General features: G+C 46.8%; 2 protein-coding genes across 3 annotated transcripts in view; one reads left to right on the top strand and one right to left on the bottom strand.

The window, feature by feature from the left end:
- Positions 1-19,997, bottom strand: part of ADK (adenosine kinase) — a 130,535-nt gene extending 110,538 nt beyond the window's left edge. Inside the window, exon 1 of one of the 2 annotated variants that reach the window (XM_075257788.1) lies at positions 19,742-19,997. In XM_075257788.1, coding sequence (XP_075113889.1) covers positions 19,742-19,803 — 62 coding nt within the window. In that variant the 5' untranslated portion in view covers positions 19,804-19,997. Of the gene's footprint in view, positions 1-807; positions 922-19,741 lie in introns of those variants that run through there. The other variant, XM_075257789.1, reaches the window with a different exon arrangement.
- Positions 19,998-20,276: 279 nt separating this feature from the next.
- The window catches only part of AP3M1 (adaptor related protein complex 3 subunit mu 1), a 28,893-nt gene continuing 25,112 nt past the window's right edge, over positions 20,277-24,057 (top strand). The window contains exon 1 of the mRNA XM_075257787.1: positions 20,277-20,348. The gene's annotated coding sequence lies outside the window, so the exon portion shown is untranslated. The remainder of the gene's footprint in view (positions 20,349-24,057) is intronic.

Raw genomic sequence — 24,057 nt, 5'->3', positions numbered from 1 at the left:
CCCCAGCACGTTTCTTTTTCTATGTCCTACAGGCACCAGAGACATCTCTTTAAATGATGGACATGGAATGAAAGCAATGAGTAATGTTTCATTCTTAAGATAGGAGGGACACAGCACATGCTAGTATAACAGGACGACAAGCAAATGATGGCGACATGGAGGATGACCAATATCTCCTCTATTTTGTTATAAGAAACTTGAAAGATGATGATGTCAGTAAGAATTTAAATTGCACTGAATAAATAATTTCTTATCTGACGGCAAGCTCCTAGTGTGTGAACCCAAACAGATCGTTCTCCAGAAAGCTGCTTTTCGTGTTGGCGCGTGCTGGCAGAACACAGCATGGCTGTCAGTAAATAATTTAATTGAACAAAGTGATTTGGAAGCCGTCCCAGCCCTGTCCCCTCCAGCTAATACTGCACTGGCACACACAGGGTTAAAGGCCATTATAGCATTACAGGGGAGGTTTGTGCAGGCTGCTAAATGTCACACAGGTTCCAGGCTGACATTCTGCAAGGATCAGTGCATCTCAAATATTGACAAAGCCCAGAGTCCACTTCATTTCCCTGTCATCCTGGGAATCGGGACAGGTGCAGCTACACAGTCCCCTACATCTCATCTGCACATTCATGGCAGGCACACTGGCACGCCATATGCATGGAGCCATATGACAGCAACACAGGGTAAAGCATGCACATTTAAAAGTTGTCCACATCAGCAGAGATGACAAGACAGGCAGCAGAACAGTGGCAAGCTGTGGGCACACAATGAGAAGAGAATGCAGGCAAACACAAATGGAAGGGTTACCTTAAAGCTGGCATGTTCCAGTCACAGTCCTCAGGTTAGAATGGCAGTGGGCAGCTTGTTGGCACTGGGCAGCAGTCAGTGCAGTAGGCAGCGTGCTTCCAGGCGAGCAGGGCTAGGATTACAACATAAACCGGAAGCTCCGCCCCTCTGCGCTCTCATTGGCTAAAGCGCGCCTCACATTCTCCCCACTTTGCGTCTGACCACTGTGCTCCGAGGCGCTGCCACAGCGCGGCTCCCAATGTGCTGGCCGGAGATAAGAGAGCCCGACGGCCATGGAGATAAGGACGGCAGCGCACCTCACACTCTCCATGTGTCATGTATGGTCTTATGTAAGAGGAGAGGACGGCGACTCCTAGGGGAGACGGAGCACCCAACCCTGCGCCATGCCCATCGCTCCAGACTTGTTTATGTGCTGAAGTAGGTCAGGCTTAGTGAATACCGGGGACTTGTCATCTGTTCAGGCTGTTCCTATTAGTGGATAGGGTAAAAGGCTCCTATTGATAAGGACACATATGCTCAGATTAGAAGGCGGTGTCTGAAGCCAAATCATAAAGAAGCCTGTAGGACTGACAGATGGCCCTTCTCATAAACGGCTTAAATAAGCAGCAGGTGTGTCCGGGCCATCTGTGTACCATACACCCTATAGAGCAGGGGGCAGCAACCTGCTGGGAAACTACATCTCCCAGCATGCTCCATTCACTGCCAAGGACAGGGGAGAAGGTATGCATGCTGGGAGTTGTAGTTTCAGCACAGCTGGAGAGCCAAAGCTTGCTAACCCCTATTATTGACCGTCAGGGTGGAGAAAGCACTGCTAATACATGACCAATTCCAGGCTACATGCTGCATGTTCCCATACAACCCATGGCCTTGCTGGTTCCTGTATATGACGAACACCAAGTGCCAGCCTGGCGCACAAGAGAATACACCAGTAAGCCCAGGTCACAACTAGCCATTTTTTGGACCAGATTCTGAGGCGGCCTCCTCTTCAAAGTGCAGTCCAAAAAACTCCTATGTAAACCCAGCTTTAGGTTAAAGCCCCCCTTGCAGAAACGCAGCTTTTTTTGGTGCAGATTTTGCTGTGGATTTTTGAGCCAAAACCAGGAATGGATTGAGCAAACGGGAGAAGTGTAAGAACTTCCTATATATTTCCCGTTTCTTTTGTAGCCATTCCTGGTTTTGGCTCAAAAAACCACCACAAAATCTAAAACAAAAAAAGCTGCATTTCCACAATGTGGGGCCTTAGCCTTAAAGGGATTTTTTTTACCTGGGGAAGCTATTCCCTATCTACAGCATAGGAAACTAGTTTAAGGGGAGGGGGTTAATTTCTATGGCAGTGTTGGAAATAGAGAGCTTCACTTTGGCCATCTGGCAACCCTATTGAATTAAATGAAGCAGTGCATGCTGCACCCAACCACTGCTCCATTGGGAACAGGGGACAAATATCCATAGTTGTCCTGATTGATTAGGAGTAGATTTGGGGTGTGGTCAGACACACCCAAATCTTCACATGAATTGGGATAACTTTTGTGGATGGGAAAATCCCTTTCACCTCTTCCGACTACCATTATTTTGCACTGAACATAGAGTTAAAGGGGTTGTCCCATTTTAGACAATAAGAGTTGTTTGTATAAGAAAAAGTTATACAATTTTCCAATACATTTTTCTATATCCATTCCCCAAGGTTTGCTAGATCTCCACTTGCTGTCATTCATTCTGCTGACTGCCAATGGATAAAAATCAGTCCATGGTCATATGATATACATACAGGTGCATGGCTTGTTACAGTCACAGCACAGTAATCAGATCTCTACCCTGTAACAAACCTTGCACCTGTATGTATATCACATGACCAGGGACTGATATTCATTAGTTGGAAATAAGCAGAAGGAATGACAGCAAGCAGAGATCTCGAAAACCGCGAGCAATTGATACAGAAAGTATAATAAGATAAGATAATCCTTTAATAGTCCCACAGTGGGGAAATTTCAGTATGTTATAGCAGCATAGTAATACAGATACAGGGATAATACAGAGTAATATGTTACAGAAGTAGACACACATATGCTGAGAAGAGAAGATATACTAGGAATCCATAGCAGCTAAGGAACAGAAGAGAAAGAAGGAAGACTTCATAGTCATAATCATTAGTTTTCTGTACAACTTTTCATTATACAGACAATAACATTTATTGCCTAAAACTGGACAATCAGTTTAACCAAGGGGAATCTGTCACCAGAGCCCAGCATATCAATCACCTCCTGCAGATAAATAGGTTAGGGTCACCTCAATAAAACAGTGTTTTTCCCTTGTGAATTGGTGCATCCACTGCCGAGATATTGCAGGTTTTGTCAATATGCAAATCAGCTCTTTGGAGCAACCACAACATTTCTGCTTAGGCTAGGTTCACACCTGTGTTCGGCATTCCGTTCAGTGGTTTCTGTCTTCTGCATGCAAGAAGACGGAAACCACAGACCGGGTCCAGCCGTGAGCGGCGGTGAGCGTTTTATGCTCTCCACCGCGAAACAGTTTTTTTTTAATCTGGACACAGAGTACTGCATGTCCGACGCTGTGTCTGGATTAAAAAACCCAGTTTCACGGTGGAGATCATAAAACGCTCACCGCCGCTCACGGCCGGACATCTCTATCACCCATTCCAATGAATGGGTATGAAAGAGTCCTGCAGGTTTCCGTATCCTGCCTCTGTTTTGTGCAGAGAACGGAGACCAGGCGCAGATGTGAACGAGCCCTTACACCCTCATTGCTCTAAACAACTCACAAAAACTGCAGTATTTCGGCAACAGGCACAGATTCACACAGGTAAATTGTTTGATTCAGGTGACCCTAAACTACATGTGGAGCTGGGTTTTAGTGACAGATTCCCTTTAATACAGATGTGAACAGAGACTCAGCTTTTCTATACTATATAAAAAAAAAAAAAAAATCCCCTGCAGGACGCTACTAACTTTCCTGCAGCATCAATGTGTCATCCATACATGCTAGCGTTCCAGCCAAGGATGCCTGCATCTACCCCAAGAGACCAGTAGTCACTGCAGGACAAGTAAATAAAATCCAGAAGGGGCATGTTGTTTAAAAAATATATATTTAAATACAGGACAATACTATTAAGCTTTATGTACACTGCTTTCCAACCTATTGTGAAATCTTGCTAAAGTCGATCTGTAAAGTGCTGTGGAATATGCTGGCACTATATAATTAAAGTGTGTGAGTTATATGCCGGAGGTATAGTTTATATACAGACAGAAGGCTTAGACATATGCCACTGTAAGGGCATACACTGACATATGTCACTCATTGACTAATTGCTTATTAAAAAAAAAAAAGCATATCTATTGAGTATACCTTTAAAGGGGCTCACTGTGATGAGAAGCACAGACACGCATTTCTATACAGCAGAACAAATAAAACCACTATGATGGACCCCTCAAACACAGCCCTATGGATACATTACTAACAGCAATGGGCAGCTGTATACTACAATTGAACACTAGATCATAGACTGGCTCTCCTCAAACCATAGTTACATGACAACTTTACTTTATTCCTCTTAAAAAGAAGTTAAAAAGAATCAGTTAGAAAATGCAAATACAAATTGCCTATTATCTGTGTGTTAATACTAATTTTGTCCACTAGAGGGCGAAGGCGGCCTACAAGTGATATACAAAAATTGTCACACAGCCTAACTGACCACAAAGAAAGCTCTCTAGATATGTGACCCCAATTCCAGTACCCTGTATATATACTATTCTATAGCCTCAACAGCGGAGAACCCTGAAAGTTAAACCTGCACCTACATACATGCACGCACACATACATTATGTACAGTATGTGTACAGTAGTGTGTGTATATATATATATATATATATATATATATATACATACACATACATACACACACCGGTATATATACACACGCAAATACACATATATATATATATATATATATATATATATATATATATATATATATATATAAGAACAAAAAATTAACAGCACCCACACTACAGGAAAAACCTGTCTCCCCAAAATGCACAGTATAAATAACTTAGAGCTGGGTTTAAAAGAATATATATGACATGTGTACAAATATATTTGTACAATTTAATATCATACAAAAGATTATAAGGTATTTCAGATATGGTTGGCAGTTGAGCAGTAAAACAGTGAATGTAAGGTTTATATTAAGGTGGATATACCATTCCCCCCCCACACACTTGGATAGAACTGGTATGCCCCTTCATGTGAGATTCCTGTACTTGCCCAGGAGGGATGAATATGGGTGTGGACGGAGGACATGCAACTCACAGTAACAATATGGCTTGGTTTACTAGTTCTTTTATGCCCTAGAACAACAAAGACCAGGTGTGGTTGTGTTGGGTCAGCCAGGAGGTGGGATACAATACACAGTGAAATGATTACTATCTAATTATTTGGTGGACGAGAATGAAGTCTTGAGACGGGGCGCCTGTGCAAACCATAAAAGTCAGGATACAAGGCCAACTTTCCCTATGTGGGGATATACAAAGACATTCCATCAGAGAAGTACAATTATCTGATGGGTCGACCAGTCAGGATGGGCCACATTATAGTCGATGGCTATAATGTGGATAAAAAGAGTCTTAAAAGACATAGAACAGATTAGAAGTTCCTCACCACCAGAAGTCTTGAGTGCAGATCAGGCTTAGGGTGAATTCACACTGAGTAAACGCTAGCTTATTCTGAACGTAAAACACGTTCAGAATAAGCGGCGTCTAAAGCAGCTCCATTCATTTCTATGGGAGCGGGGATACGAGCGCTCCCCATAGAAATGAATGGGCTGCTTCTTTCTCTCCGTGCAGTCCCATTGAAGTGAATGGGGAGTGCCGGCGTATACGGCAAGCTCTGCTCATGCCGGAGCATACACGCCGGCACTCCCCATTCACTTCAATGGGACTGCACGGAGTGAAAGAAGCAGCCCATTCATTTCTATGGGGAGCGCTCGTATCCCCGCTCCCATAGAAATGAATGGAGCTGCTTTAGACGCCGCTTATTCTGAACGTGTTTTACGTTCAGAATAAGCTAGCGTTTACTCAGTGTGAATGCACCCTTAGGGTGCATGCAGACTACGTAACGCCGGGCGTGTATGAGAGCCGTACACGCCGGCATTACGGCAGACTGCCGAACACTTCCCATTCACTTCAATGGGAGCGCTCGTAACAGCGGCGTTTACGAGCGCTCCCATTGAAGTGAATGGGAAGTGTTCGGCAGCCCTGCTGTAACGCCGGCGTGTACGGCTCTCATACACGCCCGGCGTTACGTAGTGTGCATGCACCCTTAGTATATCACTTTCCCTTTAAGGGTGCATTCACACTGAGTAAACGCTAGCTTATTTTGTAGAGTAAAATTACACTTGTAAATTTTGCTATCCCATTGACTTCAATGACATTTTACAGGCGTATTTTTACAGGCGTATTTTTTACAGGCGTATTTTTACACTTGTAAAAAAATATCATTTAAGGCAATGGGATAGCAAAATTTACAAGTGTAATTTTACTCTACAAAATAAGCTAGCGTTTACTCAGTGTGAATGCACCCTAATACAACCACATCGCTCTGTCTCTCCCTTCAGAACCACATCTCTCTCTCACCACCTTCCTCCTAAGTGCTCCAAGCTCTCCTTAAATATAGGGATAGGTTATTGTTAGGAGGTTCAAGGAATTGTGTGTGTGTGTTTATGTAGAAGATCCATATTGCTGTGAGTGGGATTAATGTACCATTTAAGTTAACTGAGTTTGTATTTTTGGAACTGTATTGTGACACTGTATTTACAAATCTCTTCTCCATACATAGAAATATGCATAGTCTGGACATTGTATTGTAAATTTATGTTTACTTTGTACTGTCTTATATTAACATTTAGTATATTAGTGTTAGTTATTAATTTTATTATCCTACACTAAGCATAGATTGTCATATTCTGGAAGGTAATAGAGATAATCTTTAATACAGGGGAAAAGGTGCAAATAAGGGAATGATTAATACTAGCAATTGATATCTGAACTAAATATTACCAACCAATATTGATCTCCTTTTATATATATATATATATATATATATATATATATTTATTATGTCGTATATACTTGAGTATAAGCCGACCCGAATATAAGTCGAAGCCCCTAATTTTACCACAAAAAAACTGGGAAAACTTATTGACTCGAGTATAAGCCTGGGGGGGGGGGAAATGCAGCAGCTACTGGAAAATTTCAAAAATGAAAATGGTCGGAGTTTTTGGGTGCAGTAGTTGCTGGGGAAGGGGAGGGGGTGTTTTGATTGTCTGTCTGCCCCTTCCCTGAGCTTGAGGACTGTTTTTTTTTTCCCCCACTTGGAATTCAGCCTGGCTGAATATAGGGTATTTAGGATTGAGTGATTTAGAAATTTTATTTATTTTTTATTATATTTTTTTTTTAAAGCTTTTTTTTCACTATTTTATGGGAGATTCTATACATTACTATTGTGGCTGGTCATAGACCCCCCTCCCAAAGGGAAAAAAAAAATATATATTATATATATATATATATATATATATATATATATATATATATTTTTTTTTTATTATTTTTTTTTTATTTATTTTTTCCTTTTTCTTTTTTCTTTTGCTTGACTCGAGTATAAGCAGAGGGGGGCTTTTTCAGCACAAAAACTGTGCTGAAAAATTCGGCTTATTCTTGAGTATATATGGTATATATACACCTTTGTTGGGGGGAACGGCGGAATCCATGATAACTGCCAAAAATAGGATATGACCTATATTTCGATAGACTGTCATCCAACCAATCCAAAATAATGTTCGTGTGAATAGCCCCCATTCACTGACATTGTATTTAATGCTGCCGTGTGATGTCTATTTAAAAATGGTAGTTGCCCATAGCAACCAAAGCAATTTCAGCTGATTTTGGTCCAAAGCCAGATAGAGAATTAAAGTAGCAAGCTGATTGGTAGGAGAGTAATAACCAAGTATACAGTGACAGCGAGGAGCTGCTCTGCTCTCTACATGGCTGAGATGGGGGTTACCTCCTCCCCTCTCACAGCACTTCCCATGTGTCAGACACGGCCAAGAAACACAGACTGTGACAGAGTTGGCATAGGAACTGTTGACTGGTGAGGTCATTTTATTTTTCTCATGATAATGATTGGAAACACAAGTAACTTGCTCTAGTACAGATCTTATATAGTACATAGTCACATAGGATTGAATGTGGGATCATTACCTCTTAGATTTTAGGGTTAGTCACATGCTGCTCATTTTGCAGCAGTTTTACAGCTGTAAATGGAGCATGAAGAAACCTATATACTTGCTGCCAAACCCACCCCATGACTTTCAATCACACAGGTTTCTGCAACATATCTGCCAAGTCTTAAAGCAATTCTGGGATATTAATAGTCAGTCCTTAGGATAGGTCATCAATTTTTCATTCCAAGGAAAACTCTTTTATGCCACGCCACCACATAGTGAAACTCTAAAGACTTTCTGTGAAAAGCACTTCAGAAAAAAATGCAATGCATTTCCGCTGCAGTCTTTCCAGCAACGCTTTTTGGCTGCGGCCTGCTACTTGGGGCCTTGGCCTTAAAAGGGAGTACAACCTTCCTCCAGCACATTCAACTGGTAGCACTGTATTACAGGGATACACAAAGTACATCTGTTATATATGTTACTTAGATTTGAAGAAAAACCACTTTGAAATGATATGTAAATGAGGTAGTTGGTGCACTTGGAGCCTCAGCTAGGATGGGTGATGTCATAGCAAGGGGAGGATCAATTCCTACTGCATGGGTTGGTGCAGGCCGGAGATCTTAGGAGTTTAAGTAGTGCTCCAGGAAGCTGAAAGTGCTCCGCGTCCAGTGCAGCTGGCAAACCTCTTTAAGGACAAGTTTAGGTAATCCTTTTCATTAATCCTTTGTATACACTATTGCTAATCCATGCAAACCCATTACATTAGCTACTGTGTTGCCTTGCTGATGGTTTCCAGTTACACTGTGTATATAGCAGTGTGCTGGCTCAGCTACACGTTACCTGACTGTGGTCCCTTGGATAATATGGGTAGGGAACCCACAGAGTACAGGGCTATAGCAGGCTTCGCCCTTGTCTGGAACAACTGTCTGTACAAGCCCATAGTAGAAAGCAAAGCAGAAATGAGGGAAATGCAACGCCCAGGGACAGCACATTTCCTTTTTTTAAAAAAGGAATAAGTACAAGGTGTAAGAAATTCAATACATACCACACATGTCTATGACTGCACAGTCATGCCTTCACAAATTCTTGAAAGTCAAAGGATTAAACAAAATTAACTTGAGTCTTACCCTTGTCCTAGTATATATTTTGTAAATGCACCTAAAAAATGGTAATATAGAGAACTCTTAACCATGGCACCACATGAATGTACAAGTAAGGCTGGCCATATAATGCTCATTCGGCCATTGTGTGTTTGTGTAAATTATGTACAATGGAAAGGTTCCCTTTGCATATGCCAAACTTGTCTACAGGCTACCTGTCAGGGGGCATTCACACTTGCACTCCTGTCCATCCGCCGTGTTTCTGTCCTAATCCCCAGCCTCTCTGCCTGGAAACTTTTTTTTTTTTTTTTTTTGCACGGACACAAAGTCAGACATGCAGGACACTGCGTGGAAAAAAAAAAATGGGACGCTGCATATGGACACCGGTGGTTTGCTTTAAAAACCCATTGAAAAAAAATGGGTTTTAAAACTGACCGCTGGCAAGCTATCCAGTTTCTCGGAGGACGGTAACCCCTGGGTGGACAGCAGGCGCTAGTGTGAACACCACAAAACTTGTATGCATTAAAATAGCGTTTATATAAAAATACAGAGGACTGTGCACACATCGGACCCCTTTATTAGATGTTGAAGTCAAGAAATGTTTCTAAAATAATATTAAATGGGTTATCTGGTTTCTATGACTGATGGCGTGTGGGGGTCCTGGGTGTCGGTCTCACACAGATCTCACATTAATGGCCTATCCTAAGGCTAAGCCATGAATCAGACTCTGGTTAACCCAATTAACAAGGTCTTAAAGAGGACCTTTCACCACTTTTGGGCACATGCAGTGTTATATACTGCCAGAAAGCCAACAGTTTCCCGATCTGTGCCCGGTGTAAAGAGCTTACGGTGCCGGTACAGTAGTGCTCTATGGTCAGAAGGGCGTTTCTGACCATTAGCCAGAGACGTCCTTCTGCCTCGCGGCGCCTATCACGCTGTGCTGTGGAGCGGGGAGGAACGCCCCCTCCCTCTCCTGATAATACTCGTCTATGGACGAGCGCTGTGAGCAGAGGGAGGGGGCGTTCCTCCCGGCTCCACAGCACAGGGCGATTGGCGCCGCGAGGCAGAAGGACGTCTCTGGCTAAGTGTCAGAAACGCCCTTCTGACCATAGAGCACTACGGTACCGGCACCGTAAGCTCTTTACACCGGGCACAGATCGGGAAAGCCGACAGTGCGCTGAACTCAGCGCACTGTCGGCTTTCTGGCAGTATATAACACTGCATGTGCCCAAAAGTGGTGAAAGGTCCTCTTTAACATTAAATTTGCTAATGACTTTTGCTTAAGTGAACATATTTTAATATTGTGATTACTGCATGAAAAATTGTTTTAATAAACAGCGAACCAGTTCACAGAGCAGAATTTGTAGAAGCTGAAAAATTCCGCTTCAGGAATTCAGAAGCAGAGATTTCCACAAACAGGTCAACCAAGCAATACTTTTCTACTTTGCATTCATTCAATGCTTTCATGTCCTTGGTTTTATATACCACTAGTAAGCAGCCAGTGCGCTTTCCTGTTATGTTCCCTGGGGTAGAAGATATCAGTGGCATTATAACAGCACCGATCTCTGCCCACTGTCATAAGGGCATTCCTGACAATACTCGTCTATAGCCCTGTACTTTCAGATGGGGTGTTCCTTACTGCTCAGCGATGACGCCAAGCTGTGAAGAACGCCCCCCCAGTACTAGTCTTTGGAAGAGTACAGTCGGGGGAGAGGGGGTGGGATGTGTTCCTCACAGTCCAGCTAGACTGTCAGGAACGCCCTTCTGACAGTGGGTAGAGATTGGTAACAGCACCGATATCTCCCGGCCCTGGGACACATAACAGGAAAATTGAGGACGTGAAAGGTCTTCTTTATGCAGCATCTGCCCAATAATGGATTATTACGTTTATTTTTCATTCTAGCTTTGAAAAAAACAATACAAATTCAGGATCAGTGGGCAAAATGGTATTTACTGGCAAGCATAAGAGGGGAAATCATGTGATGCCTCCTGTTCATCAGCATGTCAGCTATCGCCACTTGTCATACACAAAGACAGAACCCATGAGAGACCCTTGGCCAAGATATCAGCACTGTTCAGAATTGCTCGTCCCGGTGGTTGGGAAAACAATGATGAAGAGGAATGACAGGAAGAGGTGTGCCGAGGCGAAACCCTGCACGAACAAACTGTCTGATTAGAAAAATGGCTGTACTGCAAGCGAAATTGGACATCACATCCCAAACCTAGGGCAGCAAACAGTGTCAGCATACACCATAAGAATGCATTTGTATAACACTGGGCTATGGAGCCAGACGTCCAGCTAGAGATGATCCATTGACCTTGCACCACCACTGTGCCACAACAAGAAAGCAATGGAGGCTAGAAAGAAGGTTTATGTTCTTCAGCGAGGTCTCAAGCGCATTAACAGCCAGAGATTGATCTGGAGGCCACGTGGGCATCACCATGAATAGGCCTTCACGAGGGAATGTCACACTGCTGGGATTACAGTATGAGATGGCATAATGTACAGTAGCTGTACCCCTCTAGTCTTCTTTTCAGGTATGCCAACACCTTGGCGGTACACTGATATGATCATAGAACCAGTGCCCCAGTGCATATTGCAAATGCCACTGTGATCAGACTCCATGGCCTTAATGGCCACCATGGCCTGAAGTGTCTCCGGACTGCTCTCCCATCAAGCATATCTGAGGCATCACTGATCAGCAATAGAAACGGGAGATGTCAGCGGATAATCTTGATCATTTGCATGCTCAAGTGCATTCAGCGTAGCATAACACAACCTCACTGATAGCATGCCAAGGTGTAGTAATGTGTATTTCTGAGGGTGGCGCTCATACTCTACACTGAATAAAACGAATATTGGGGGGGAGAAAAAATATCAAAATTGAATATTTTATAACCATTTTTATAATTTTTCTATCAGTAGCAAGTCTATTGATCCTCTGATTTCCATAATTCTAAGAATTTTTCTTCTTGGTGTCGCAATTTTAATGTCGCGGAGTCTATTACTTGTATATAACACTCCGGCCAACCCTGCACTGAGAAGACAAAGCAACCTACACAGTCTGGGCAATGAGGCCAATATATTGACTGTTCTGTTTGGATATCTGGACTCCCAATAACCTAGTTCTCTATGATGCTGTGGGTCACCATCTCACCTCTGGACTACTGTGGTATAATGAAAATGTATACAATTGTTCAATACACTTTCTATTGATTTTTCATACTTTTCAAGATCACTGCTTGCTGTCATTCAGAAGGATCCTTCCTTGTTTGCTCTTTTAGGTGATACCCTGTAGATATTACAATATCAACAAATTGGATGAGATTTTTAACAATTTCTCTCAGCCGAGCATGCCCTGAGGGGCCCCTCGGTACAGTGTAATGTCCCTGAGGGGCCCCTCGGTACAGTGTAATGTCCCTGAGGGGCCCCTCGGTACAGTGTAATGTCCCTGAGGGGCCCCTCGGTACAGTGTAATGTCCCTGAGGGGCCCCTCGGTACAGTGTAATGTCCCTGAGGGGCCCCTCGGTACAGTGTAATGTCCCTGAGGGGCCCCTCGGTACAGTGTAATGTCCCTGAGGGGCCCCTCGGTACAGTGTAATGTCCCTGAGGGGCCCCTCGGTACAGTGTAATGTCCCTGAGGGGCCCCTCGGTACAGTGTAATGTCCCTGAGGGGCCCCTCGGTACAGTGTAATGTCCCTGAGGGGCCCCTCGGTACAGTGTAATGTCCCTGAGGGGCCCCTCGGTACAGTGTAATGTCCCTGAGGGGCCCCTCGGTACAGTGTAATGTCCCTGAGGGGCCCCTCGGTACAGTGTAATGTCCCTGAGGGGCCCCTCGGTACAGTGTAATGTCCCTGAGGGGCCCCTCGGTACAGTGTAATGTCCCTGAGGGGCCCCTCGGTACAGTGTAATGTCCCTGAGGGGCCCCTCGGTACAGTGTAATGTCCCTGAGGGGCCCCTCGGTACAGTGTAATGTCCCTGAGGGGCCCCTCGGTACAGTGTAATGTCCCTGAGGGGCCCCTCGGTACAGTGTAATGTCCCTGAGGGGCCCCTCGGTACAGTGTAATGTCCCTGAGGGGCCCCTCGGTACAGTGTAATGTCCCTGAGGGGCCCCTCGGTACAGTGTAATGTCCCTGAGGGGCCCCTCGGTACAGTGTAATGTCCCTGAGGGGCCCCTCGGTACAGTGTAATGTCCCTGAGGGGCCCCTCGGTACAGTGTAATGTCCCTGAGGGGCCCCTCGGTACAGTGTAATGTCCCTGAGGGGCCCCTCGGTACAGTGTAATGTCCCTGAGGGGCCCCTCGGTACAGTGTAATGTCCCTGAGGGGCCCCTCGGTACAGTGTAATGTCCCTGAGGGGCCCCTCGGTACAGTGTAATGTCCCTGAGGGGCCCCTCGGTACAGTGTAATGTCCCTGAGGGGCCCCTCGGTACAGTGTAATGTCCCTGAGGGGCCCCTCGGTACAGTGTAATGTCCCTGAGGGGACCCTCGGTACAGTGTAATGTCCCTGAGGGGACCCTCGGTACAGTGTAATGTCCCTGAGGGGACCCTCGGTACAGTGTAATGTCCCTGAGGGGACCCTCGGTACAGTGTAATGTCCCTGAGGGGACCCTCGGTACAGTGTAATGTCCCTGAGGGGACCCTCGGTACAGTGTAATGTCCCTGAGGGGACCCTCGGTACAGTGTAATGTCCCTGAGGGGACCCTCGGTACAGTGTAATGTCCCTGAGGGGACCCTCGGTACAGTGTAATGTCCCTGAGGGGACCCTCGGTACAGTGTAATGTCCCTGAGGGGACCCTCGGTACAGTGTAATGTCCCTGAGGGGACCCTCGGTACAGTGTAATGTCCCTGAGGGGACCCTCCGTACAGTGTAATGTCCCTGAGGGCAGGGCCGCCATCAGGAATTTTGGGGCCCCATACAGCCTAAGTGTCTGGGCCCCCCCGCCGCCGTTTTAAAACTACTATTTTGCGACATACCAATTCTGTATTACATTTCCCTTTATTTAGCAGCTTTACAAGGCTTAATCAGATTCTATTTGCAGATAAAATCTGCTACGTGTGACAGCGCCTATAGAGAGCCAACACCATCTATAAGAGCCCTCCTAATAAATCCTCAGGGCTTATTCACATTGCGTTTTTGGCCTCCCTTGTCGGGATACGTTGGTAACCAGTCAGAATCAGCTGTCAACTTATCCCTGCATGAAGAACTGGCCATTAAAAAAAAAGGGGGGCCTGCAGTTCTCCGTGCAGGGATAAGTGGGGAGCTGATTGTGACTGGTTACCAACGTATCCCGGCAAGGGAGGCCAAAAACGCAATGTGAACACTCCTTTAACGTGAAAGTCCCACCCCCAAACAGGCTGCTATGCTAGTAACATAGCAGCCTACATCATTATTAATACAAAGCACACATACCTTTGGAGCGATTGTGTGCTTTGTAGTTCTCCAGCTAAAAACTTATATATTATTGCACCAGTTCCCTCTCCGCAGTGCCGCACACCCGATGCCCCAACAATCCCCCTTCCCCCCGTCCACCTTCTAACATCTTTCCATTGCCCCCTGTACCCATACCTCCCAACTTTTGAAGAACCACAAGAGGGACAAAATGTGCGGCGCGCTTTGCGTGCCGCGGCAAATTTAGCCCCACCCACTGTTATGTTGACTCCACCCATTCTCATTAATTTTTCATGTGCCCGCACACAGTATAATCCTCCTACAGTCACTCGTAAATTATATGTCCCCCCTCTATCTCTCCCCCAGCTTCATATACACCCTTCATCTGCCCCCAGTTTCATGTCTCCCACCCAATCTCTGCCCCAGATTCATGTCCGCCCATCCATTTCTGCCCCCAGTTTCATGTCTCCCACCCAATCTCTGCCCCCAGATTCATGTCCGCCCATCCATTTCTGCCCCCAGTTTCATGTCCCCCCTCCATCTCTGCCCCCAGTTTCATGTCCCCTCCATCTCTGTCCTGTTTCATGTCCCCCATCTCTACCCCCAGATTCATGCCCTCCATCTCTACCCCCAGATTCATGCCCTCCATCTCTGCCCCCCAGATTCATGTCCCCTCCATCTCAGCTCCCAGATTCATGTCCCCTCCATCTCTGCCCCCAGATTCATGTCCCCTCCATCTCTGCCCCCAGATTCATGTCCCCTCCATCTCTGCCCCCAGATTCATGTCCCCTCCATCTCTGCCCCCAGATTCATGTCCCCTCCATCTCTGCCCCCAGATTCATGTCCCCTCCATCTCTGCCCCCAGATTCATGTCCCCTCCATCTCTGCCCCCAGATTCATGTCCCCTCCATCTCTGCCCCCAGATTCATGTCCCCTCCATCTCTGCCCCCAGATTCATGTCCCCTCCATCTCTGCCCCCAGATTCATGTCCCCTCCATCTCTGCCCCCAGATTCATGTCCCCTCCATCTCTGCCCCCAGATTCATGTCCCCTCCATCTCTGCCCCCAGATTCATGTCCCCTCCATCTCTGCCCCCAGATTCATGTCCCCTCCATCTCTGCCCCCAGATTCATGTCCCCTCCATCTCTGCCCCCAGATTCATGTCCCCTCCATCTCTGCCCCCAGATTCATGTCCCCTCCATCTCTGCCCCCAGATTCATGTCCCCTCCATCTCTGCCCCCAGATTCATGTCCCCTCCATCTCTGCCCCCAGATTCATGTCCCCTCCATCTCTGCCCCCAGATTCATGTCCCCTCCATCTCTGCCCCCAGATTCATGTCCCCTCCATCTCTGCCCCCAGATTCATGTCCCCTCCATCTCTGCCCCCAGATTCATGTCCCCTCCATCTCTGCCCCCAGATTCATGTCCCCTCCATCTCTGCCCCCAGATTCATGTCCCCTCCATCTCTGCCCCCAGATTCATGTCCCCTCCATCTCTGCCCCCAGATTCATGTCCCCTCCATCTCTGCCCCCAGATTCATGTCCCCTCCATCTCTGCCCCCAGATTCATGTCCCCTCCATCTCTGCCCCCAGATTCATGTCCCCTCCATCTCTGCCCCCAGATTCATGTCCCCTCCATCTCTGCCCCCAGATTCATGTCCCCTCCATCTCTGCCCCCAGATTCATGTCCCCTCCATCTCTGCCCCCAGATTCATGTCCCCTCCATCTCTGCCCCCAGATTCATGTCCCCTCCATCTCTGCCCCCAGATTCATGTCCCCTCCATCTCTGCCCCCAGATTCATGTCCCCTCCATCTCTGCCCCCAGATTCATGTCCCCTCCATCTCTGCCCCCAGATTCATGTCCCCTCCATCTCTGCCCCCAGATTCATGTCCCCTCCATCTCTGCCCCCAGATTCATGTCCCCTCCATCTCTGCCCCCAGATTCATGTCCCCTCCATCTCTGCCCCCAGATTCATGTCCCCTCCATCTCTGCCCCCAGATTCATGTCCCCTCCATCTCTGCCCCCAGATTCATGTCCCCTCCATCTCTGCCCCCAGATTCATGTCCCCTCCATCTCTGCCCCCAGATTCATGTCCCCTCCATCTCTGCCCCCAGATTCATGTCCCCTCCATCTCTGCCCCCAGATTCATGTCCCCTCCATCTCTGCCCCCAGATTCATGTCCCCTCCATCTCTGCCCCCAGATTCATGTCCCCTCCATCTCTGCCCCCAGATTCATGTCCCCTCCATCTCTGCCCCCAGATTCATGTCCCCTCCATCTCTGCCCCCAGATTCATGTCCCCTCCATCTCTGCCCCCAGATTCATGTCCCCTCCATCTCTGCCCCCAGATTCATGTCCCCTCCATCTCTGCCCCCAGATTCATGTCCCCTCCATCTCTGCCCCCAGATTCATGTCCCCTCCATCTCTGCCCCCAGATTCATGTCCCCTCCATCTCTGCCCCCAGATTCATGTCCCCTCCATCTCTGCCCCCAGATTCATGTCCCCTCCATCTCTGCCCCCAGATTCATGTCCCCTCCATCTCTGCCCCCAGATTCATGTCCCCTCCATCTCTGCCCCCAGATTCATGTCCCCTCCATCTCTGCCCCCAGATTCATGTCCCCTCCATCTCTGCCCCCAGATTCATGTCCCCTCCATCTCTGCCCCCAGATTCATGTCCCCTCCATCTCTGCCCCCAGATTCATGTCCCCTCCATCTCTGCCCCCAGATTCATGTCCCCTCCATCTCTGCCCCCAGATTCATGTCCCCTCCATCTCTGCCCCCAGATTCATGTCCCCTCCATCTCTGCCCCCAGATTCATGTCCCCTCCATCTCTGCCCCCAGATTCATGTCCCCTCCATCTCTGCCCCCAGATTCATGTCCCTCCATCTCTGCCCCCATTGTCATGCCGTCCTCTCCATCTCTGCCCCCATTGTCATACCGTCCTCTCCATCTCTGCCCCCAGTGTCATGCCGTCCTCTCCATCTCTGCCCCCATTGTCATACCGTCCTCTCCATCTCTGCCCCCAGTGTCATGCCGTCCTCTCTCTGCCCCCAGTTTCACGTTCCACATTACACTGACTGACTTACCTTCTCCTTCGTTCCCTCGCAGCTCTCTGCGCGCCTCTCTCTCACTGGCGCACAGTTATAGACGCGATGTGACGTCATCACATCGCGTCTACAAACCAGTAGCGGAGGCGGCGAAGCGAGTAGCTGACACAGGTCAGCTCCTCGCTTCAGCCACATATGTGACAGCGAGAGAGGCGCACTGCGGCGAAGCAAGGAGCTGACCTGTGTCAGCTCCTCGCTTCGCCGCCGGCTACTGGCTTGTAGACGCGATGGCTGAAGCGAGGAGCTGACCTCCGTGCTGCACACTGGAAACTTTCTCGGCCTCGTCTTGTTTTTTTGATGGCAAGCGTAGCCGTCTACAGAGCTATACTTGCTGGCAAAAAATGGGGACCCTCCATTAATAAAATCCCACCCGATTTTTTTTTTTTTTTTTTGGGGGGGGGGTGTTGAACTACAATTATACTCTGAAGGTGTCCTTGGACCCTCAGAGAAAAATTAATGGAGGCCACAGTGTGATAATAAAACATCAAAACAGTGCAACTTACCTGTCCAAGGCTCCGGCCTACAGAAATGATGGCAGTATATCATGTAGCATATGTGGGATTAAACCATGTGATCTGCCAAGCATCATCTCTATATGCTGGAGGAGCATGGTGATCACCACTTAAGCCTGGGCCTCATGGGAGCTACTTTTTTTATGCAGATTTTTCTGTGGGGTTTTTTGAACCAAAGACAGAATTTAGCAGACACGAGTGTTTCCTATATATTTCCTTCATCTAGATCAGGTGGATGGGGGACCAAGGGTCTCCATGAAAACTCTTTGTTAATGGAGCACCAGTGCATATGGGGCTGCTGGAGATTACAGTCCTGGCAGCCTCCGAGCAGTGAATGGTGCAATAGTGCTCCATTCTCAAGGAGGTTATAAGGATACATTTGGTCCCCTGTCCTCCTTTATCATTGGGGACTCGGAGGTTGGGCTCCCAGTGATCAGACACTTACCTCCTGTCCTGTGAATAGTGGATAAATGTGCATAATGGCCCAACCCCTTAAATTAATTAAATTAAAATATGCTAGTCTATTCCTTGTAAATTTTCTGTTGAAGATTTCAGATTTGTTACACTAACTTAAATGCAAAAATCAGGATTTGCACATACAATTTTGACAATCCACATTCAAATCTACAAATTGGTATGGATTTTGAACACATACCTGCAGAAACAGTATATTCACACATCTGATTTTTCTAGTTGGAGAAATCATTTGTGGAAATTATTGCAAAAAATCTAAGTCGGACCCACAGATCAGAAGTAATATCCCGATTCTATAAGGCTATCCTCTGTGGATTTAGCAGATTTTTGCACTGAAAGGTCATGTCACCCTTTTCCTATGATACAAGAATTCACTTCTCTGTGCCATATGAACTATTGTACAGTTTCCCACTTGAAACAACGGGAGGCAGTAGCAAGCAGTTTTTCCATGCAAATTACAATGTAGAAAATGGGCCAAAATCAGCGTGAAATAATTGTGAACGTAGCGTACGACCGTGCTGCACACTGGAAACTTTCTCGGCCTCGTCTTGTTTTTTTGATGGCAAGCGTAGCAGTCTACAGATCTATACTTGCTGGCAAAAAATGGCAACTTTGCCCCTATTACAAAACAATAGATGCATTAAGTGGTTCTAACTAGATTGCGTTATTCTTTCTGCAGATGGTATAGCGCCAACATATTCCTGAGCGCTGCCCTCACAAGCCATGAAAAGTTACAGAATTTGGGCTAGCACATGGTATAGACCCTCGCCATCTACACGGTACTATACACAGAGCTATTTCATGTAATAATATTTGGTGTCGGGTACCACAGCTCTATAGTCATCTGTCTAAGGGACCCACATGCACGAGCTCCACTCCATTCAAAGAGGGGGTAGGCGACCCTCACTCCTGTGGGCCATGGGGGGTCCCAGTATTCAGATACGTAACAACCATCATGTGAACAAGGGTTAATTATTGGAAAAGCCCTTTAAGTACAAACCAGGAAACAAAGATGCTGCATGCTATACAATGTATGCAATGTGCATGGAGGGCAGACATGTGCAGCCTGAGCACAGCGTGCACATAGCAGAACACATGCTGCCGGCTCAGGGTTGCATGTTACCTTAAAGGCTGCTCCTCCAGCTTCTGCTTTTTGGGCTGAGGTTCATCTGCCGCCACCTTCATGCTGCCTGCTGTAAATGACAAGATAAAGTAGTAATGTACGCTAGTGTGCTAGTAATCCGGTATCTCCACACTTCTCCTCCTCAGTCTCTCAGCGCTTCACCCCGTCCTTGCCCCTCGATCTCCCCTCCCCTTGGCACTGTCCTCCCGCAGCTATCTCAGATCACTCCTCATGCCGTGCAGCCTCTACAGCAGACCACGCCCCCACTCTAGGCCGCACCTTGCCACAGTCACCTAGCAACCACATCTAGGACTCGGATAGCTGTCCTTAGTAGCGCCAAATGTAACTATTCGGGACTTTCCGACTTATGACGAGACCGTGAATTTTATTTGTAAACATCAGAACATAATCCATATTATAAAGTCTTTAAATGTTGCCTGAAAAATATTGTTTCGTAGAATTTACTAGTTTTCGTTTTGGCAGGCGCTCTTTGGCCTGCCGTTCTGGGGCCTGACCGCCATCTTTGTTGAGGCAGCAGGTTGTAGATGATGTGTCAAGCGGCTTAGGAGGATCTTCACTTCCTGCTGCATCCAATTGATTTATTTCGGTAATTTATTGCTCTGTCCTGTCTCTTTGTAACTTTCTTGGTGTTTTGACATTTTGTTAGATTTGGTTTCCTGTTTTTGTTCCTGTTCATTTTCCTAGAAAAGTTTATTGAGTAGTGACTCTAGATATTAGGTGGTACTAAGTGCATGTCGGCTACTTCATAGACTCTTCAGCATGTGCCACTGTTATGCCAAGATTGCATTAACAAATCTGCTTGCATTCTTGTTATTTTCTCCTAAAGTTGTACACTGTTTATTTCTTATGCTAACCATTGTATACCAAAGTAACTCACTATACTCATCTCTTATACACTGTGGCATCACCTGTTGTATTTTAGGATGAATTCACATGTTGCAGATTTTGTTGCAATCATATAAATAACTTGCAGAAGCCGATATGTTTGCTACCAAAGCAGCCCTGTTTAGAGGAATGATTTGCATTCACAGTAGTTTCTGCAACAAATCTGTTGTGTGTTAATGCAACCTTATTCTTTACCAGCTTTTACCCACGACTTCGTCCGCGGGACCCACCTGGAGCGGTGCGCAGGCTTGTTTCTTTGCCTTTGTGTCCGCAGCGGGCCCTTCCTACACCTGTGGGTCCATGGACCCTCGGGGCCCACCCTGCAACCCGCTGGAACTGTTTACCTCCTCACCCTCCTGGCGCCCGCCACCCCCCTTTCTCCCTACCCGCTTCCCCATGTGGTCAGTCCTTCCTCCTACCCCGTGCCCCCTCCCCCCCCCCCCAACCCCATGCCCCCTTCTCCCGTGTTACCAACTCTGTGCCCCCTGTGGGACAGCTGGCCGAACCGGCGTTCCAGAGCACGGCTCAGGCGACCCCCTGTCCGGCTGCAGCAGAGTACTGCAGTCCTGTGGTGAGGCCACACATGTATGGCAGCGTATGGACTTGTCGCTGCCCCAGAGTAGAGGCCCTTGTGCAGGACGCTCCGGACCTCTCAGAGACACCATGTTGGTGTGGACGGCGGCAGGATGATAACTCCACCCACATAGAGAAGCGGTACCCAATCAGGTGAGCTGCTGAAAGGGCTGGGATGACGTCACCCCAGGTCCTACAGCGAATTGAACCGTGAGAAGCATCGGGCACAGGAGTGAATTGCGGTGGTGTACGGGAATTCCATGTAGCCTACCGTTCAATCCGTGACCCAAGGTATGTATGTGCGCGTTTTCAGACAAATCTGTTCACCCGTGTAGGTGTGATTGAGGAACAAACATCCAAACACACATAGGATTACCTAAAGCTAAGCGCTAATGTGACAGGCTGCAGCAAAAAATTTTTAAAAAAAGCACTGCAGGAAAAAACACATTTTTTCCTGCAGCATTTTTCACAGAAAGTCCGCAGCTGAAACCTCTGCTTCCATTATATCTATAGGGAAACCCCGGCATTTCTGTAGGTATAATTGATATGCTGTGATTTCCAAAACTGCAGCAATTTTGGAAATCGCAGCGTGTCTGCTGCGTGTATTTTTCTGCATTGTATTGCTGGAATTCGCTGGAATACCATCCACTTTGCAGTGACTGGAACGCGCCACGTTTTGTTTTCTGCAGCCATGGTGTTTAGGCTACGTGGAGTCAGTTTGTACTGAAATTATAGGGTTGGCTGTGGAGGTGTAAAATAAAAAGTTAGTCACTTAGTCCCATATCCTTTGTTCAGGCAGTGTGTTCATACTTTATGCCCGTCTTAATAAATCTGCTGTGATGAGCAGGAAATCCTACAAAATACTGAAAATATAACCTATATTCATCTTTTAACCATCTTGCCTTTCTATTGCCACAGTTTCATTCCTTAAACAGGTCGTCCAGGCAAATTGTTAATATTTTATATAGGCCGGTGTCCTCCCAGCGTGGTCCCGTCCTGCTGCTCCAGCGTCTTCTCAGTCAAACTGTTTGCCATCTGTGACATCCCGGAGCCCTTCCTCTGAAGCCACTGTTTGGCCTCAGTGGTCACTCAGCAGGCCGTAGGAAAAGGTAGTGACATCTCATTCCCTTTGCTGAGGCCCCTGACTGGCAACGTGTGACTGGAACTTCAACCACATGTTAACACTGGACCGCTCTGGGAGGCACTGGAGCGTCAGGGAAAAGTGAGTATGATTTTTTTTTTCACTGTCCCCTGCCTAGTTAAAGAATAAATTTAATGTCCGTTTTTGCTTGGACAACCCCTTTAAGTGATAACCATTCTATTCATCATTTGTCTTGTGACTAAGTTCCATTCTATTGACTATGTGGCCCACATTTATTATTGTGATTGTGACTAGTGTGGGGAAGGTAGGCCAGTAGAAGCAGTGGTGCGAAGCCAAACAGTCAAAGACAGGGACACAAAATGCAGCAAACTGGTTTATTAAGAAAAAAAAAAAAAAACAGGAAAATAAATAAACTTTGACTTCAGGCACAAAAATAAATAAAACAAAATACAGCCTTATGGCTAGTTCACACAGAGTTCTTTGCAGGCGGAACTGCCTCAAAATCCGCCTGCAAAAAAGGCTCCCATTCATTTGAATGAGAGCCACTCGCTTTTTTACACATTAGTGTTTTTTTTCTGCTACCAGGAAAATGAAGCGAAATGCCCCTTCTTCCCACGGATTCCATGGCTGAGACAGCCACGGCATGAGACTCCCTCCTGATTAGGCCCTTTTATTCGACGAGATGCTGATGCTGTATTGGCATCCGGTCACAGCTAGCTGTGCGGAAAGTTCACAAGGCGGAAAAGGTTTCTGCCGTGTGAACATACCCTTAAACTTCGGCAAAAACAAAATAAATACCTACTCGTCTTAGCGCTACCAAACAGTAGGCTTACTTCCAGCCATACGAACAACACAGGAGCAGTATTGTCTCACCAGACTAAGGGTTACAGGACAGAACCATACACCTCATGGAACTGCTGTGAACTGTATGCTTTGCAGCCTTTTATGGCCCAGAAATGAGCCCAGAATCTACACCTAGGCTGAGGCCTACTACAGTTCCGCCCTGGACCACACATATGTCAGAAACCTGGGGCTAATGTACCTGGACTCCAGCACTTTGTCTGATACCTTCTCACGCTATACAGGCATAATCGTGGCGCACCTTTTGCATTTCCTAACACGTTAGGGAGTCTCTAGGGAAAAAACTAGTGGTTTTCCGCAGCTAAAATTGACATTCTGTGTATCTGGAATGTAAGGCCTTAGCCTTAGGGCCCCTTCAAACGGAGTATACGCTCGCTGATTCTGAACGTGTAACACGTTCCGAATCAGCGGCATTAAAACAGATCCCGTTGCTTTCTATGGGAGCCAGCATACATGTGCTCCCCATAGAATTGAATGGGCTGCTTTTTTCCCCTATTTCTTTCAATGTGATACGAGCGTATGCCGACTCCCATAGAAAGCAACGGGATCTGTTTTAATGCCGCTGATTCGGAACGTGTTACACTCCATGTGAAGGGGCCCTTAGGGTGCATTCACACTGAGTAAACGCTAGCTTATTCTGAACGTAAAACACGTTCAGAATAAGCGGCGTCTAAAGCAGCTCCATTCATTTCTATGGGAGCGGGGATACGAGCGCTCCCCATAGAAATGAATGGGCTGCTTCTTTCACTCCGTGCAGTCCCATTGAAGTGAATGGGGAGTGCCGGCGTGTACGCTCCGGCATGAGCAGAGCTTGCCGTATACGCCGGCACTCCCCATTCACTTCAATGGGACTGCACGGAGTGAAAGAAGCAGC

This window comes from Leptodactylus fuscus, chromosome 10, assembly GCF_031893055.1.
Source record: "Leptodactylus fuscus isolate aLepFus1 chromosome 10, aLepFus1.hap2, whole genome shotgun sequence".
Taxonomy (NCBI): domain Eukaryota; kingdom Metazoa; phylum Chordata; class Amphibia; order Anura; family Leptodactylidae; genus Leptodactylus; species Leptodactylus fuscus.
Note: the sequence above shows the minus strand (reverse complement) of the source record. Positions and strands in the feature narration are given on the sequence as shown.